Raw genomic sequence first — 14,738 nt, forward strand, 5'->3', positions numbered from 1 at the left:
TTCTTTCTCAAGATTGCTTTGGCTCTTTGAGGCTTTTTGTATTGCCATACAAATTGTGAAATTATTTGTTCTAGCTCTGTGAAAAATACCGTTGGTAGCTTTGTAGGGATTGCATTGATCCTATAGATTGCTTTAGGTAGTATACTCATTTTCACTGTATTGATTCTTCCAATCCATGAACATGGTATATTTCTCCATCTATTAGTGTCCTCTTTGATTTCTTTCATCAGTGTTTTATAGTTTTCTTTATATAGATCTTTTGTTTCTTTAGGTACATTCGTATTTCATTCTTTTCATTGCAGTGGTGAATGGAATTGTTTCCTTAATTTCTCTTTCTGTTTTCTCATTGTTAGTGTATTGGAATGCAAAGGATTTCTGTGTGTTGATTTTATATTCTGCATCTTTACTATGTTCATTGATTAGCTCTATTAATTTTCTGATGGAGTCTTTAGGGTTTTCTATGTAGAGGATCATGTCATCTGCAAACAATGAGAGTTTTACTTCTTCTTTTCCAATCTGGATTCCATTTCTTTTTCTGCTCTGATTGCTATGGCCAAAACTTCAAAACTACGTTGAATAGTAGTGGTGAAAGTGGGCACCCTTGTCTTGTTCCTGACTTTAGGGGAAATGCTTTCCGTTTTCACCATTGAGGGTAAGGTTTGCTATGGGTTTGTCATATGTAGCTTTTATTAAGTTGAGGTATGTTCCTTCTATTCCTGCTTTCTGGAGGGTTTTTTTTTTTTATCATAAATGGCTGTTGAATTTTGTCAAAGGCTTTCTCTGCATCTATTGAGATAATCATACGGCTTTTATTTTTCAATTTGTTAATGTGGTATGTTACATTGATTGATTTGAGGATATTGAAGAATCCTTGCATCCCTTGGATATAAAGCCCACTTAGTCATGATGTATGATTTTTTAAATATGTTGTTGGATTCTGATTGCTAGAGTTTTGTTAAGGATTTTTGCATCTATGTTCATCAGTGATATTGGCCTGTAGTTTTCTTTTTTGTGGCATCTTTGTTTGGTTTTGGTATTAGGGTGATGGTGGCCTCATAGAATGAGTTTGGAAGTTTACCTTCCTCTGCAATTTTCTGGAAGAGTTTGAGTAGGATAGGTGTTAACTCTTCTCTAAATTTTTGGTAGAATTCAGCTGTGAAGCCATCTGGTCCTAGGCTTTTGTTTGTTGGGAGATTTCTGATTACAGTTTCAATTTCTGTGGTTGTGATGGGTCTGTTAAGATTTTCTATTTCTTCCTGGTTCAGTTTTGGAAAGTTGTACTTTTCTAAGAATTTGTCCATTTCTTCCACGTTGTCCATTTTATTGGCATATAGTTGCTGATAGTAGTCTCTTATGATCCTTTGTATTTCTGTGTTGTCTGTTGTGATCTCTCCATTTTCATTTCTAATTTTATTGATTTGATTTTTCTCCCTTTGTTTCTTGATGAGTCTGGCTAATGGTTTGTCAATTTTATTTATCCTCTCAAAGAACCAGCTTTTGGCTTTGTTGATTTTTGCTATGGTCTCTTGTTTCTTTTGCATTTATTTCTGCCCTAATTTTTAAGATTTCTTTCCTACTACTAACCCTGGGTTTCTTCATTTCTTCCTTTTCTAGTTGCTTTAGGTGTAAAGTTAGGTTATTTATTTGACTTTTTTCTTGTTTCTTGAGGTAAGTCTATTTCTATGAACCTTCCCCTTAGCACTGCTTTTACAGTGTCCCATAGGTTTTGAGTTGTTGTGTTTTCGTTTTCATTCGTTTCTATGCATATTTTTTAAAAAATTTCTTCGGGATTTGTTGGTCACTCAGCAGCATGTTGTTCAGCCTCCATATGTTAGAATTTTTAATAGTTTTTCTCCTGTAATTGAGATCTAATCTTACTGCATTGTGGTCAGAAAAGATACTTGGAATGATTTCAATTTTTTGAATTTTTCAGTGCTAGATTTATGGCCCAGGATGTGATCTATCCTGGAGAAGGTTCCGTGTGCACTTGAGAAAAAGGTGAAATTCATTTTTGGAGGGTGAAATGTCCTATAGATATCAATTAGGTCTAACCCTAAAAATGGTCTATTGTATCATTTAAAGTTTGTGTTTCCTTGTTAATTTTCTATTTAGTTGATCTATCCATAGGTGTGAATGGGTATTAAAGTCTCCCACTATTATTGTGTTATTGTTAATTTCCCCATTCATACTTGTTAACATTTGTCTTACATATCGTGGTGCTCCTATGTTGGGTGCATATATATTTATAATTGTTATATCTTCTTCTTGGATTGATCCTTTGATCATTATGTAGTGTCCATCTTTGTCTCTTTTCACAGCCTTTGCTAAGTTTGTTTTATCTGATATGAGTATTACTACTCCTGCTTTCTTTTGGTTTCTATTTGCATGGAATATCTTTTTCCAGCCCTTCACTTTCAGTCTGTATGTGTCCCTTGTTTCAAGGTGGGTCTCTTGTAGACAGTATATATAGGGGTCTTGTTTTTGTATCCATTCAGCCAGTCTTTGTCTTTTGGTTGGGGCATTCAACCCATTTACATTTAAGGTAATTATTGATAAGTATGATCCCGTTGCCATTCACTTTATTGTTTTGGGTTGAGTTTATACACCTTTTCTGTGTTTCCTATCTAGAGAAGATCCTTTAGCATTTGTTGGAGAACTGGTTTGGTGGTGCTGAATTCTCTCAGCTTTTGCTTGTCTGTAAAGCTTTTGATTTCTCCTTCATATTTGAAAGAGATCCTTGCTGGGTACAGTAATCTGGGCTGTAGGTTATTTTCTTTCATCACTTTAAGTATGTCTTGCCATTCCCTCCTGGCCTGAAGAGTTTCTATTGAAAGATCAGTTGTTATCCTTATGGGAATCCCCTTGTGTGTTATTTGTTGTTTTTCCCTTGCTGCTTTTAATATTTGTTCTTTGTGTTTGATCTTTGTTAATTTGATTAATATGTGTCTTGGAGTGTTTTGCCTTAGGTTTATCCTGTTTGGGACTCCCTGGGTTTTTTGGACTTGGGTGATTATTTCCTTCCCCATTTTAGGGAAGTTTTCAACTGTTATCTCAAGTATTTTCTCATGGTCTTTCTTTTTGTCTTCTTCTCCTGGGACTCCTATGATTCGAATGTTGGGGTGTTTAACATTGTTCTGGAGGTCTCTGAGGTTGTCCTCATTTCTTTTAATTCTTTTTTTTCTTTTTTCTTCTCTGTTTCATTTATTTCTACATTCTATCTTCTACGTCACTTATCCTATCTTCTGCCTCTGTTATTCTACTGTTGGTTCCCTCCAGAGTGTTTTTGATCTCATTTATTGCATTATTCATTATATATTGACTCTTTTTTATTTCTCCTAGGTTCTTGTTAAACCTTTCTTGCATCTTCTTTATCCTTGTCTCCAGGCTATTTATCTGTAACTCCGATTTGTTTTCAAGGTTTTGGATCATTTTCACTATCATTATTTGGAATTCTTTATCAGGTAGATTCCCTATCTCTTCCTCTTTGGTTTGGTTTGGTGGACATTTATCCTGTTCCTTTACCTGCTGGGTATTTCTCTGCCAGTTCATCTTGTTTATATTGCCGTTTTGGGGTGGCCTTTCTGTATTCTGGAAGTTTGTGGTTCCTCTTTATTGTGGAGATTCCTCACTATGGGTGGGGTTGGGTGGGTGCCTTGTCAAGGTTTCCTGGTTAGGGAAGCTTGTGTCTGTGTTCTGGTGGGTGGAGCTGGATTTCTTCTCTCTGCAGTGCAGTGAAGTGTCCAGTAATGAGTTTTGAGATGTCGATGGGTTTGGTGTGACTTTGGGCAGCCTGTATATTGAAGCTCAGGGCTATGTTCCTGTGTTGCTGGAGAATTTGCATGGTATGTCTTGCTTTGGAACTTGTTGGCCCTTGGGTGGTGCTTGGGTGATGGAGTGTAGGTATGGAGGTGTTTGATGAGCTCCTATCGAGCTCATTGATAGGATGAGCTGGATAGGATCTTCCCTGGATTCAGGAGTTCTCAGGTGTTCTCAGGATATGGACTTAAACCTCCTGCCTCTGGTTTTTAGTCTTATTTTTACAGTAAGCTCAAGACTTCTTCATCTATACAGCACCAATGATAAAACATCTAGGTTAAAGATGAAAAGTTTCTCCACAGTGAGGGACACCCAGAGAGGTACACAGTTACATGGAGAAGAAAAGAGGAAGGAGGGAGCTAGAGGTGACCAGGAGGATAAGAGGGGGAATCAAAAGGGGAGAGAGCCATCTAGCCAGTAATCACTTCCTATGTGCTCTCCACAGTCTGGACCGCTCAGAGATGTTCACAGAGTTACACAGAGAAGAGAAGAGGGAGGAAGGAGACAGAGGTGGCCAGGAGGATAAAGGGGGGAATCAAAAGGAGAGAGACAGATCCAGCCAGTAATCAGTTCCCTAAATGTTCTTCACAATCCCGAACACACAAAGAGATTCACAGAGTTGGGTAGAGAAGAAAAGGAGGAGGGGGGAGATAGAAGCAACTTGGTGGAGATAAAGGAGAGTCCGAAGGGGAAGAGAGCAGTCAAGCCAGTAATCTCACTCCCAAGTAAAAATGGGTACTGAAGATTGGGTTCTTAAAGGTACAAGGTTGATAACAAATACCAAAAAACAAAGATTAAAAATATAGAGTAGAGGTTAGATTCTCAAAAATACAATATTAAGAAAAAAGTCACAAAATTATATACATACATGAATTTTGCTTTCAAAACAGGGTTTTTTGCAAGGTAATAGTAGGTTATAAAAATGAAAATTAAAGGAGTAATAGGGGACTTAGACATGAAAAAAAATTTTGTTTTAATTTAAAAAATGATAAGAGTAAAAATATACCTAGGACTTTCTCTGGAGCTGTTGCGGACAGTGTGGGGTCAGTTCATTTTCAGATAGTTCCTTGTTCCAGCTTGTACTTCTCAAGGTCTATAGGCCCCTTCCTATGTAGTCGGTGCTAACTACAGGGTTTTAATCTATTGCACCTGTCACTTCCAAAGCGGTTCCCTCTGTTTATTTTAGCTTCTTCTGTTTGCTGGTCTCTTCAGTGTCTAATTTCCACCCCGACACAAGGAGGGCGGTGGTGGTCACTTTTTTTAGTCTCACTTGTTCAGTCGTGTTGTGGGGAGGGAGGAACACTGCAAACAAATATCACTGGCGTGTGCTCACAGTAATTCAGCCACACTGGGTTTGTCCCTGCTCACGGCGTGTTGCTTTCCCAGTCTACCCTGTTCAGGCTCTAGGTTGCTGTGCCGGGAACTGTCTGATGCTGGCCCTGGGTTGTATGCACTCCCCAGGTCTAAGCCACTCAGGTTCAGGTTTTCGGGCACTCCTCAAAGACACAGACTTGGTTGGGCCTGTGTCTTGTGCCTGTCCCAGGTCCAAGCAGCTCAGGTGACCAGGTGCTTGGCGAGCACGTTGCCCCCAGTTGAAGGCTGTGACTTATTGCCTCCCCTGTTCCAGCTGCTTGGTTTTCTGGGTGTACAACGGGCGTGCCTTCTCAGGTGTGCCGTGTGTCTCTTCTGGGGAGCTGATCTCTCGCTGTGACCCTCCTGGTGGATGCCGATCATCCAGAATCTCAAGAAGTCTTGGTTAGCAAGGAAGTCTGTTTGCAGTTTGGTATAGGATGCCTCTCTGGGGCCGTGCTTGCTCCCTTCCAGCTCTGGCTTCCCTCGCCTGCCTGTCTCCTGAGGGGGATGGGCCGGTTCTCAGCCTACTAGCTCTGCTCAGTCCTTTGTTTTGTGAGTGGGCCTGGCGGTGTCTTAGGTTAGGGATTTTCTTGGGATAGCTATCCCACAGTCTGGGTTGCTTTCTCAAGCTAGTTCCCTCAGATTGCCTCAGGGCATTCAGGCCTGGTCCTTACCCTAAGCAATACAGCCTGTTCCTCCCTGCCCCCCCCCCCCCCCCCCCCCCCGCACCGCTTGCTAGTGGGGGATGCGAGCATCTGGGCTGCTGCTCTGTTGGGAGTTGCTGTTAGGCACATAATCTGTAGGTTTTAATTATTTATTTATTTTTCCTCCCGGTTATTTTGCCCTCTGAGATTCCAAGGCCCGCCACAGACCCGCCAGAGAGAGTATTTCCCAGTGTTTAGAAACCTGTCTCTTTTTTAAGACTCCCTTCCTGGGATAGATCCCCGTCCCTACCTTTTTTGTCTCTCTTTTTATCTTTTATATTTTGTCCTACCTCCTTTTGAAGACAATGGGCTGCCTTTCTGGGTGCCTGATGTCCTCTGCCAGCATTCAGAAGTTGTTTTGTGGAGTTTGCTTGGTGTTAAAATGTTCTTTCGATGAATTTGTGGGAGAGAAAGTGGTCTCCCCGTCCTATTCCTCTGCCATCTTAGGACTGCCTCATTTGTACGCTTTTAACACCTGTGTTGAGGAGTTGTGGGGAGGAAGAGGTTGTTGTAATTAAGTTCCCAGTGAATGTATTTCTTACATTTTTGCGTTAGTAAACATTCTGAGTAGAAAGGGCCTTTCTTGAAATTCTGAGCCTTTATATTTTAATTTTACTTTGGACAAAGAGAAGATTTTATCTTTTTATAAAACCTTAGAACTTAGAATATTCATTTAAATAAGACTTTGAAATTTGAGCTGCTTCTGAACATGAGAGTTGGAAACAACTTTATCTTGGAGGGTGTTTTGTAGTCGTCTCCTGAGCAACAACAGCACTAGCTGACTTTTCTTAACATTACTGTGTGTTTCTTGGGGTAACTGTCTACATTTCCTTTTAGGCAGGAAGCTATGTTCGTGATGATGCAGTTCCCAACTTGATCCAGTTAATAACCAATAGCGTGGAGATGCATGCCTATACTGTCCAGCGCTTGTACAAAGCAATTCTTGGTGATTATTCTCAGGTAAGTACTTTTACTTTAGGGGGGAAATTGCCATAATTTTTCTGATATGTTCTTATTACTGTCACTCTAGAGGTGCCTCAGTTGTGACCTTTATGGTTGGATGACCTATATGATTTGTATTAATCCTTTAAAGGATAAAAATCTTTTTCAAACTGTGACTCTCTTTTGACAGCAACCTTTGGTGCAAGTGGCTGCCTGGTGTATAGGTGAATATGGAGATCTTCTTGTATCTGGCCAATGTGAAGAGGAAGAGCCTATTCAGGTACCCTTTGTCACTCTTGGTTAAGAAAAGGGAAGACAGTGTTTTTGTTTTAAGAGTAGTGTTTAATGCTTTGAAGTCGATTCCTTGAAAACCTTTTAAAGACGCAAGGGCGGAATCATAGATTCATTGGAAAGCTTGCTCAGTTTTCAGTTGGAACCTACTGGGCCATTGTGAGATTTGAAACTCACCTTTAGGTCCCTCTCCCCACCCCATCATAGTGACTTACATTGTTTCTCTTACCTTCTGGCTGAGGAGAAGTGAGAGTGTCATGTTTCCATTTTTTTCTCCCCAGGTAACAGAGGATGAAGTGTTGGATATTTTAGAAAGTGTCCTAATATCTAATATGTCCACCTCTGTGACACGAGGTTATGCCCTCACTGCCATTATGAAGCTTTCTACTCGATTCACCTGTACTGTAAAGTGAGTATGGAGAAAAAGGGTGAATGCGATATAATTTTTATAACTTTTATTTTGGGAAACTTCAAGCAAAGGCAAAAGTAGAATAGTAAAATCAACTGCCTATACCTTTTACTCCTCAGTAACAGTCATCACTTCATGGTTAATCCTTATTAGATCTATACTTTGCTCCCTGTCATCCCTTTATCCCACCACTGCTTAATTTGAAGGTAAAAACTAATGTTTTTAAAATCAGGTATGTGATGTCTGTTTATTTTTTTAAAGTACTGAAATTATTTTCCCATGTAGAGGTTCTGGTTTATTATAATTTGAGATACCTGAATTGGAAGAAAATCATTTTGGTGTTTAAATCTTTAAATTTTGCTTTTTTTAAAAAAAACACTGTTTTGAATAGAACTCAATTCTTGGGTCAGTTTCCCAGTCAAGCATATTTAATATAAACTTAGTTCTCTCAGATGTTTTGCTTTTGTTTTTAATGTAAAGCCTCATGAAGAATGATATTTTTTACTGTTTAAATTGTGAAGTATAAGAATTTGGTATTAGGCTGTGACACTTTGCTTATAAAAGTCTGATGCTATGACCCTTTTGTTGATAAAAGCTTACTACTGTAAAGTTATTAAAGAAGGGAATGAATACTATAAATTTGTTATTTTGTAGCAAATTAATAATTGGTACTTTTGTTTATCAAATTTTAGGGTATGAGATATTAAGATGAACATTTCAAAATTTTAACCAGAAACATCTGTTTTAAACACTGTTCTTTCTGCTTGTTTATGAATTTTCTTTTGGATGTTTGAATTTGTTTGTCATTTTATCCCAAAGCCGAATTAAGAAAGTGGTTTCCATCTATGGAAGCAGCATTGATGTGGAACTCCAGCAGAGGGCAGTAGAATATAATGCACTTTTTAAGAAATACGACCATATGAGGTAAGTGAAAGAAACCGAACAATGCATGTGCCTCTTAGCATCCCAAACACTTTCTCATGATAACCCGTAAAGGAGTTTCACCCCTCATGCTTTATTGGTGGGACGTCACAACCCCGTTCAGTTCTTGTGGCTTGGCTACTTGTGTTTTGTTCGTCTTCTGTTCTGCCTAGCCTCTAAAGAAATAAGTGAACCGTGTTCTTTTAGTCCCCTTTTCCCCTTTCTCTTGGTAAGGAAAGTTTTCTTCATTTCCATTTTATTTGGTGAAGAAGTGAGAGTTGTTTTATCTCAGGAGAATCTCATTGAGATATCATTACTATTACCATTGTGAACTGCTAATATGTACTTGTTTATCTTTCTTTCATTCCAATTTCTCTGTCACTTATAATTCTCAGGCTCTTGGGATTTAGATGGACAGTTTGTCCATTCAAGGTTTCCTGCCTGCCCTTAATCCAGTCAGGAATGTAGGTCACATATTCTTGTAATCCAGCTTCTATTTTAGTATATGTGTTGGGATGTGGGGAGGGGAGAGGTCTCTCCACATTTGGCTGGAGTATAGTTAACAGTGATTGTTTTGGGTAGGGAATCTAGGTTAATTGCCTAGAATTTAACCACTTCAGATTCTTCCAGGTCTGCCCTGCTTGAGAGAATGCCTGTCATGGAGAAAGTGACCACAAATGGCCCTACTGAGATTGTACAGACAAACGGAGAGACAGACCCAACTCCTCTAGAGACAAAGCCACCGCCCTCGGGGCCACAGCCCACCAGCCAGGTAGCTTTTCCCTTGCTTATCCTCATGATCTTCTGGTTCCTTAGACCCTATCTCTTAGGTGATTCCCTTCAGTGTTCCTGGGTTGATTGATAATTCTGTTCCCTGTTTTTAAGTATTGAAGGGGCTTTGTGTTAGATAACAGATTAGATAGTGACAATGAATAAAATATTATTTTCTTGTTTAGGCCAATGATTTATTGGATTTGTTGGGAGGAAATGACATAACACCTGTTATTCCAACTGCACCTACAAGCAAACCAGCTTCTGCTGGTGGAGAGCTTCTTGATTTGCTGGGAGACATCAACCTTACAGGTGAGGCCAGACTAGAGTTAATTTCATGCTTGGCCAGGGATAAGGGCCTTAGGGAAAAACTACACTGAATGTAGACTTTCTGTCTAGCACATGAGACAGTTGAAGAATGGAGAGGGTAAGTGACAAAAAACAAGAATCTTCACAACTTCTGGCCTATGTTGCCATACTAATACTCTAGCGGTAATTCATAGAGATTCCTCAAAGTCTAATTTTTAATTTTTGGAGAGTAAATTACTCACAGTGTTTTAAGACAGAAAGAACAGTCTCAGGTTAGAAAAGAAGCACATCCCAAGAAATACATTACTTTTTCTAGGTTTCTTTCTACTCAGGGTTAGTTTCCAAGAGCTGTGGCCTTCTGTGGAGAGTGGAAAGATGTTAACCTGTTTTCCTCTTTCCTTCTCGCCCTTTCTTTCTCCTTCGTGTTAAAGCAATGGAAGGATAAAATTATCCAGGGTTACAATATTCAAACATAACTTTTCATTTGGGGATATCTTATCTTTATTGACATGTAGTAGAAATTTATAATTAGTGTGTCTACAGATACTGTAAACACAAGAGGTCAAGAGAATATCACTGTAGCATATAATTTCTATCTTAAGTGACTTCTCTAAAAGTAAAATGGAGAGTTACAGCATACATGACCTTGAGTGGAAAACGGCCATAGGTTAAGGATGTTGGATGCTAATCTAGACAGGCTATCACAGACTTAAAGGTTTTTTCCTAACATAACTGCCTCCCAGAACTTATGGTTTATATTTATGTCTTAACAAAATTTCAAAATATTGCTTAGGGCCATTCACAGTCAGTTTCAAATCCCGGGATGCCAAAGCTGTCCTGAACATATGGAAAAACAGGAACAACCCCATTTGAAACATAGTGTATGGGGACCTTCCTGGCAGTCCAGTGGTTAGGACTCTTGTGCTTTCACTGCCATGTGCCCAGGTTCAGTCCCTGGTCAGGGAACTAGGATCTCACAGGCTGTGTGGTGAGGCCAAATGAAAAACCAGAACACAGTGTATAGATGATACGCTTTACTTATTAACATATTAGCATTTCCATGTTAGTGTATAATCTTCACAATTATAATTTTGGATGGTTGTCTAATATTTGCTAAGTTTAACCATTATTTATTCAGTTCCTTACTATTGGGCATTTTGCTTGTTTCCAGATTTTTCTTAACTGATGCCTCAGTAAATATTGTTATTACATAAATTTGCCCAAATTTATTTTGGGTTTACATTCTTAGGCTCAGTTAAGTTAGGCTTACTCTTTCTGAATCTGTTTAAAATAAAAATGATTCTTACCATCATAGGGTATTTGTGAGGAATAGTGACAGTGCATGCATGACACATAGTAGGCACTTGGTAAATGTTACTTACCTTTTCCTCAATGTCTATGAATTTCACTGTTAGTTATAAATAAAAAAGCCCTAACAGTGATTGACCCTCTCGTCTTATTTTTATTTTTTCAATCTAGGGAATGTTTTATATTTGTCCATATTTGTATTATATGTGAATTTCCATTTTGCACATTCCTTTTGTCTCCTTTAACTCATTTATTCTGGAGCCTTAATGTTTTGTTTTTGTTCTGACTTTCTTTTTTTTCTAGTGTTAATAAAAAAAGCAAAATAATGAAGTCTAGCTTTTTTTTCCTTATTCATAATGTATTTTACTTTTTTAATTTATTTTTTAATTAGACGAACATTGCTTTAGAGTGTTGTGTTGGTTTCTGCCATGCAACAACATGCATCAGCCATAATTATACATACATCCCCTTCCTCTTGTGCTTCCCTCCCCTCACCCTATCCCGCTGCTCTAGGTCATCACAGAGCACAAAGCTGGGCTCCCTGTATTACACAGCAGCTTCCCACCAGCCATGTATTTTACACGTGATAAAGCGCATATGTTGAGGCTACTTCATCTGTCCCACCCTCTCCTTCCCATACTGTGTGCCCAAGTCCATTCTCTACATCTTCATCTCCATTCCTTCCCCGCAAGTGGGTTCATCAGTACCATTTTTCTAGATTCCATATATATGCGTTAATGTAGGATATTTGTTTTTCTGACTTATTTCACTCTGTATAACATAATGTGTTTTAAATGCAATTCCCCATTTTCTTTACAATTTTAAGTAAAGTTTTGAATTCTAGATTCTTTAAGCCATTATCACAGTCAAATCCTCATGCACCATCATTTAAATGAGTATAAATTAGAAAATAAATTTAGTATGTGCTTTTAGAAAAACTTGAGCTCTGAGTTTCTGTTGTTTTTCAGAACTACCTATTGTACCATTATAGGAGGAAAAAAAGCTACAATTTGAAGGACTAGGGACCCATATGTTGCCTCTGTGTCTTGGATAGCCTATGATTTTCCATGGAAAGATGTTTCTAAAATTGTTTTGAAAATGGAAATTGTGGGAAAATTACTAGATTAGTTTTATAGAAACTAGGATAGCTATCTGAATATTGTTTATATTCTTCATTGGTAGTCTGACTGCACATCCTGTGGTGTCTTCATTTGTTTTAGGTCCTTGTGCTTTGCTTAGTCATATGTATTTCTCCCTTACTTGCTAATTTTTACTACATAATTTTTTTTTTCCTAGTGTACTTGGGTATTTTTTTAAAAGCTAATTCAACCTTTATTTTATTTTGTGATTTTTAAAATGGTGTAATTTCAGCTAATTTCATAAAGTAGTTTGAAACCAACTTAAGCGTAAAATGCATTCTGTTTCTTTTGGTGAATTTTCTTATGCTTCTTCTTAGAATCTTGATTTCTGTCAGTTCATGGTCATGTTCTATCATTTGCCCTCCGTAACTTGTTCTTATTTGGAAGGATCAAATAAAAATAATAGACTGACGATTTTGTTTCCCCACTTCACACCACCTTTCCCAGGATGTGTGTGTGTGTTAACATAATACTCTGCAATATTTAATATATGTAAAATTCAATAAATAAGTCTTGTCTTGATCTTCTTAGCTTATAAAATAAAATGTTGCTAAGATTGTTGACATTCCCTGTGTACTACCTCCTTTTCTCATTCCCTCTTGATCCCAGAGGTAACTACTGTCTATCCTAAAATAGTGTTAGCTTTGGTGTTTACCATTCCTGTGTATTTTTGGAATGTTACAGTGTGTAGTATTATTTTGGCTTTTTAGAACTGGTGTCCAATCGAATGTGTACTTTTATACCTTGCTCTTTTGCTGTACATTGAATTTGTGAATAATCTATGTTAAGTGTATTTCTAATGGATTCACATTTTTATTGCTGTATGTGTATAGTATTTTGGGCTTTCATGGTAGCTTGGCAGTAAAGAATCTGTCTCTCGGTATAGGAGATACGGTGATACAGGTTCGATCCGTGGGTCGGGAGGATCCCCTGGTGAAGGAAATGGCAACACACTCCAGTATTCTTGCCTGGGAAATCCCATGGACAGAGCAGCCTGGTGGGCTACAGTCCATGGGGTTGCAAAGAGTTGGACACGACTTAATGACTAAAAAACAACAGACAATGAATAGTATTTTATTTTGTCAGTGTACCACAATTTATTTACCCATTATTTTGATAGTGAACATTTTGATTATTTCTAGAATTTCATTGTTAGAAGTTATTTTGCCCTGCACACTTTTTGTATATGTCTCCCTGTGTAAATATGCAAGAATTAAAGCATTCCTAAAAAAGGCAGTGGGTCTCAGTTGGGGGAGATTTTGCCCACCAGGGATTGGCAATGTCTGAAGATACTTTTTGGGTGTCAGACTGAGAGGATGCCAGTGGTGCTGAATCCTACAGCGCAAAAGACAGCCCCTCACAGCAAAGTCTTATCCAGCCTGAAATTTTGTTAGTTTTGCAGTTGAGGACCTTTAGTTTAAGGGTATACTTGTATTCAGCTCTGATGTTGTTTAGTTGCCAAGCTGTGTCTCACTCTTTGGCGACCCCATGGACTATAGCCCTGCTAGGCTGCTCTGTTCATAGTATTTCTCAGGCAAGAAGACTGAAGTGAATTGTCGTTTCCTTCTCCAGGGCATCTCCCTGACCCAGGGATCCAACCCACATTCCCTGTGTTGCAGGAGGATTCTTTACCACTGATCCACCAGGAAAGCCTGTATTCAACTCTGCTACTGCCAAATTGTTCTCCAGTTCACAGCCCTGTGGCAGAGATTAGAATTCCCCATTGCTCCATAGTCTTAACCAGTATCTGGTGTTATCAGACACTGAAGTATTCACCATGCTGGGGGGATGTGAAGTAGCACCTCATCGTGGTTTTAAATTCCATTTCCCTCATTACTCGTAAACTTGAGCATCTCTTTTCATAATATTTCCTTTTCATTCATGTTTCTTCTGTGAATTGCTTGTACGTATCTCTTTTTTCTTTTTTGCTTGTACATTTGTCTTACTACTTTAAATTGGGTTATCTTTATTGACTTGTAGAAGATATTTATAGTTTTGGATATTCATCCATTTGTTATTTTGTAGCATACACTTTCTTCTGCCTTTGGTCCATTTTTTGGTGGTATTTTTTAGTGAACAGAAGTTACTCATTTTAAAGTATTTGAAATTTTTAATTCTTTATGGTTCATGCTTTTTGCAGATTGTTTAAGGCTTCCTTCCCTTAATTTGAGATCGTGGTAATTTTCTTGTGTGTTCTCTTGGTGGGATTTGTCAGCTAAGATTGACTTAACTGTGGTATGTGCCATTTAGGTGCTCCAGCTGCTGCTCCTGCCCCTGCCTCAGTCCCACAGATATCCCAGCCCCCCTTCTTGTTGGATGGGCTTTCATCACAGCCTCTCTTCAATGACATTGCTACAGGTACCGTTACTGGTGTTATCATCATTAGACCTATGAGAAGTAGTTGTTGAAGAAAGGAGGTAGTGATTTGGCAAGCCTTAGGCTGACTGCAACTTGACTGATCTTCCTGTGCTCTCCCAGGCATCCCCTCCATCACAGCGTACAGTAAGAATGGCTTGAAGATTGAATTCACCTTTGAACGGTCAAATACCAACCCTAGTGTCACAGTGATCACGATACAGGCCTCCAACAGCACAGAGCTGGACATGACGGACTTTGTTTTCCAGGCTGCAGTACCAAAGGTACTATAATTGTCTTCTTGGCCTTTATCCTTGAATTAAAAATTGCTGATTATTTTTTTATGTGTTTGGTAAGGGATATATTTTAGTGCCTAGAGATTAAATTTGCAGATTCAACTCAAACTATCAGTAATGTAAC

General features: G+C 38.6%; 1 protein-coding gene across 2 annotated transcripts in view; it reads left to right on the plus strand.

Moving 5' to 3' along the window:
* The window catches only part of AP1G1 (adaptor related protein complex 1 gamma 1 subunit), an 82,209-nt gene that overhangs the window by 59,087 nt on the left and 8,384 nt on the right, over positions 1-14,738 (plus strand). For both annotated transcript variants that reach the window (XM_013971270.2, XM_013971271.2), the window contains 8 exons: positions 6,711-6,833; positions 7,006-7,095; positions 7,388-7,515; positions 8,335-8,439; positions 9,067-9,208; positions 9,393-9,519; positions 14,214-14,321; positions 14,442-14,602. In XM_013971270.2, the coding sequence (XP_013826724.1) occupies positions 6,711-6,833; positions 7,006-7,095; positions 7,388-7,515; positions 8,335-8,439; positions 9,067-9,208; positions 9,393-9,519; positions 14,214-14,321; positions 14,442-14,602 (984 nt within the window). The remainder of the gene's footprint in view (positions 1-6,710; positions 6,834-7,005; positions 7,096-7,387; positions 7,516-8,334; positions 8,440-9,066; positions 9,209-9,392; positions 9,520-14,213; positions 14,322-14,441; positions 14,603-14,738) is intronic.

The sequence above is a fragment of the Capra hircus genome, chromosome 18 (genome assembly GCF_001704415.2).
Source record: "Capra hircus breed San Clemente chromosome 18, ASM170441v1, whole genome shotgun sequence".
In the NCBI taxonomy this organism is placed as follows: domain Eukaryota; kingdom Metazoa; phylum Chordata; class Mammalia; order Artiodactyla; family Bovidae; genus Capra; species Capra hircus.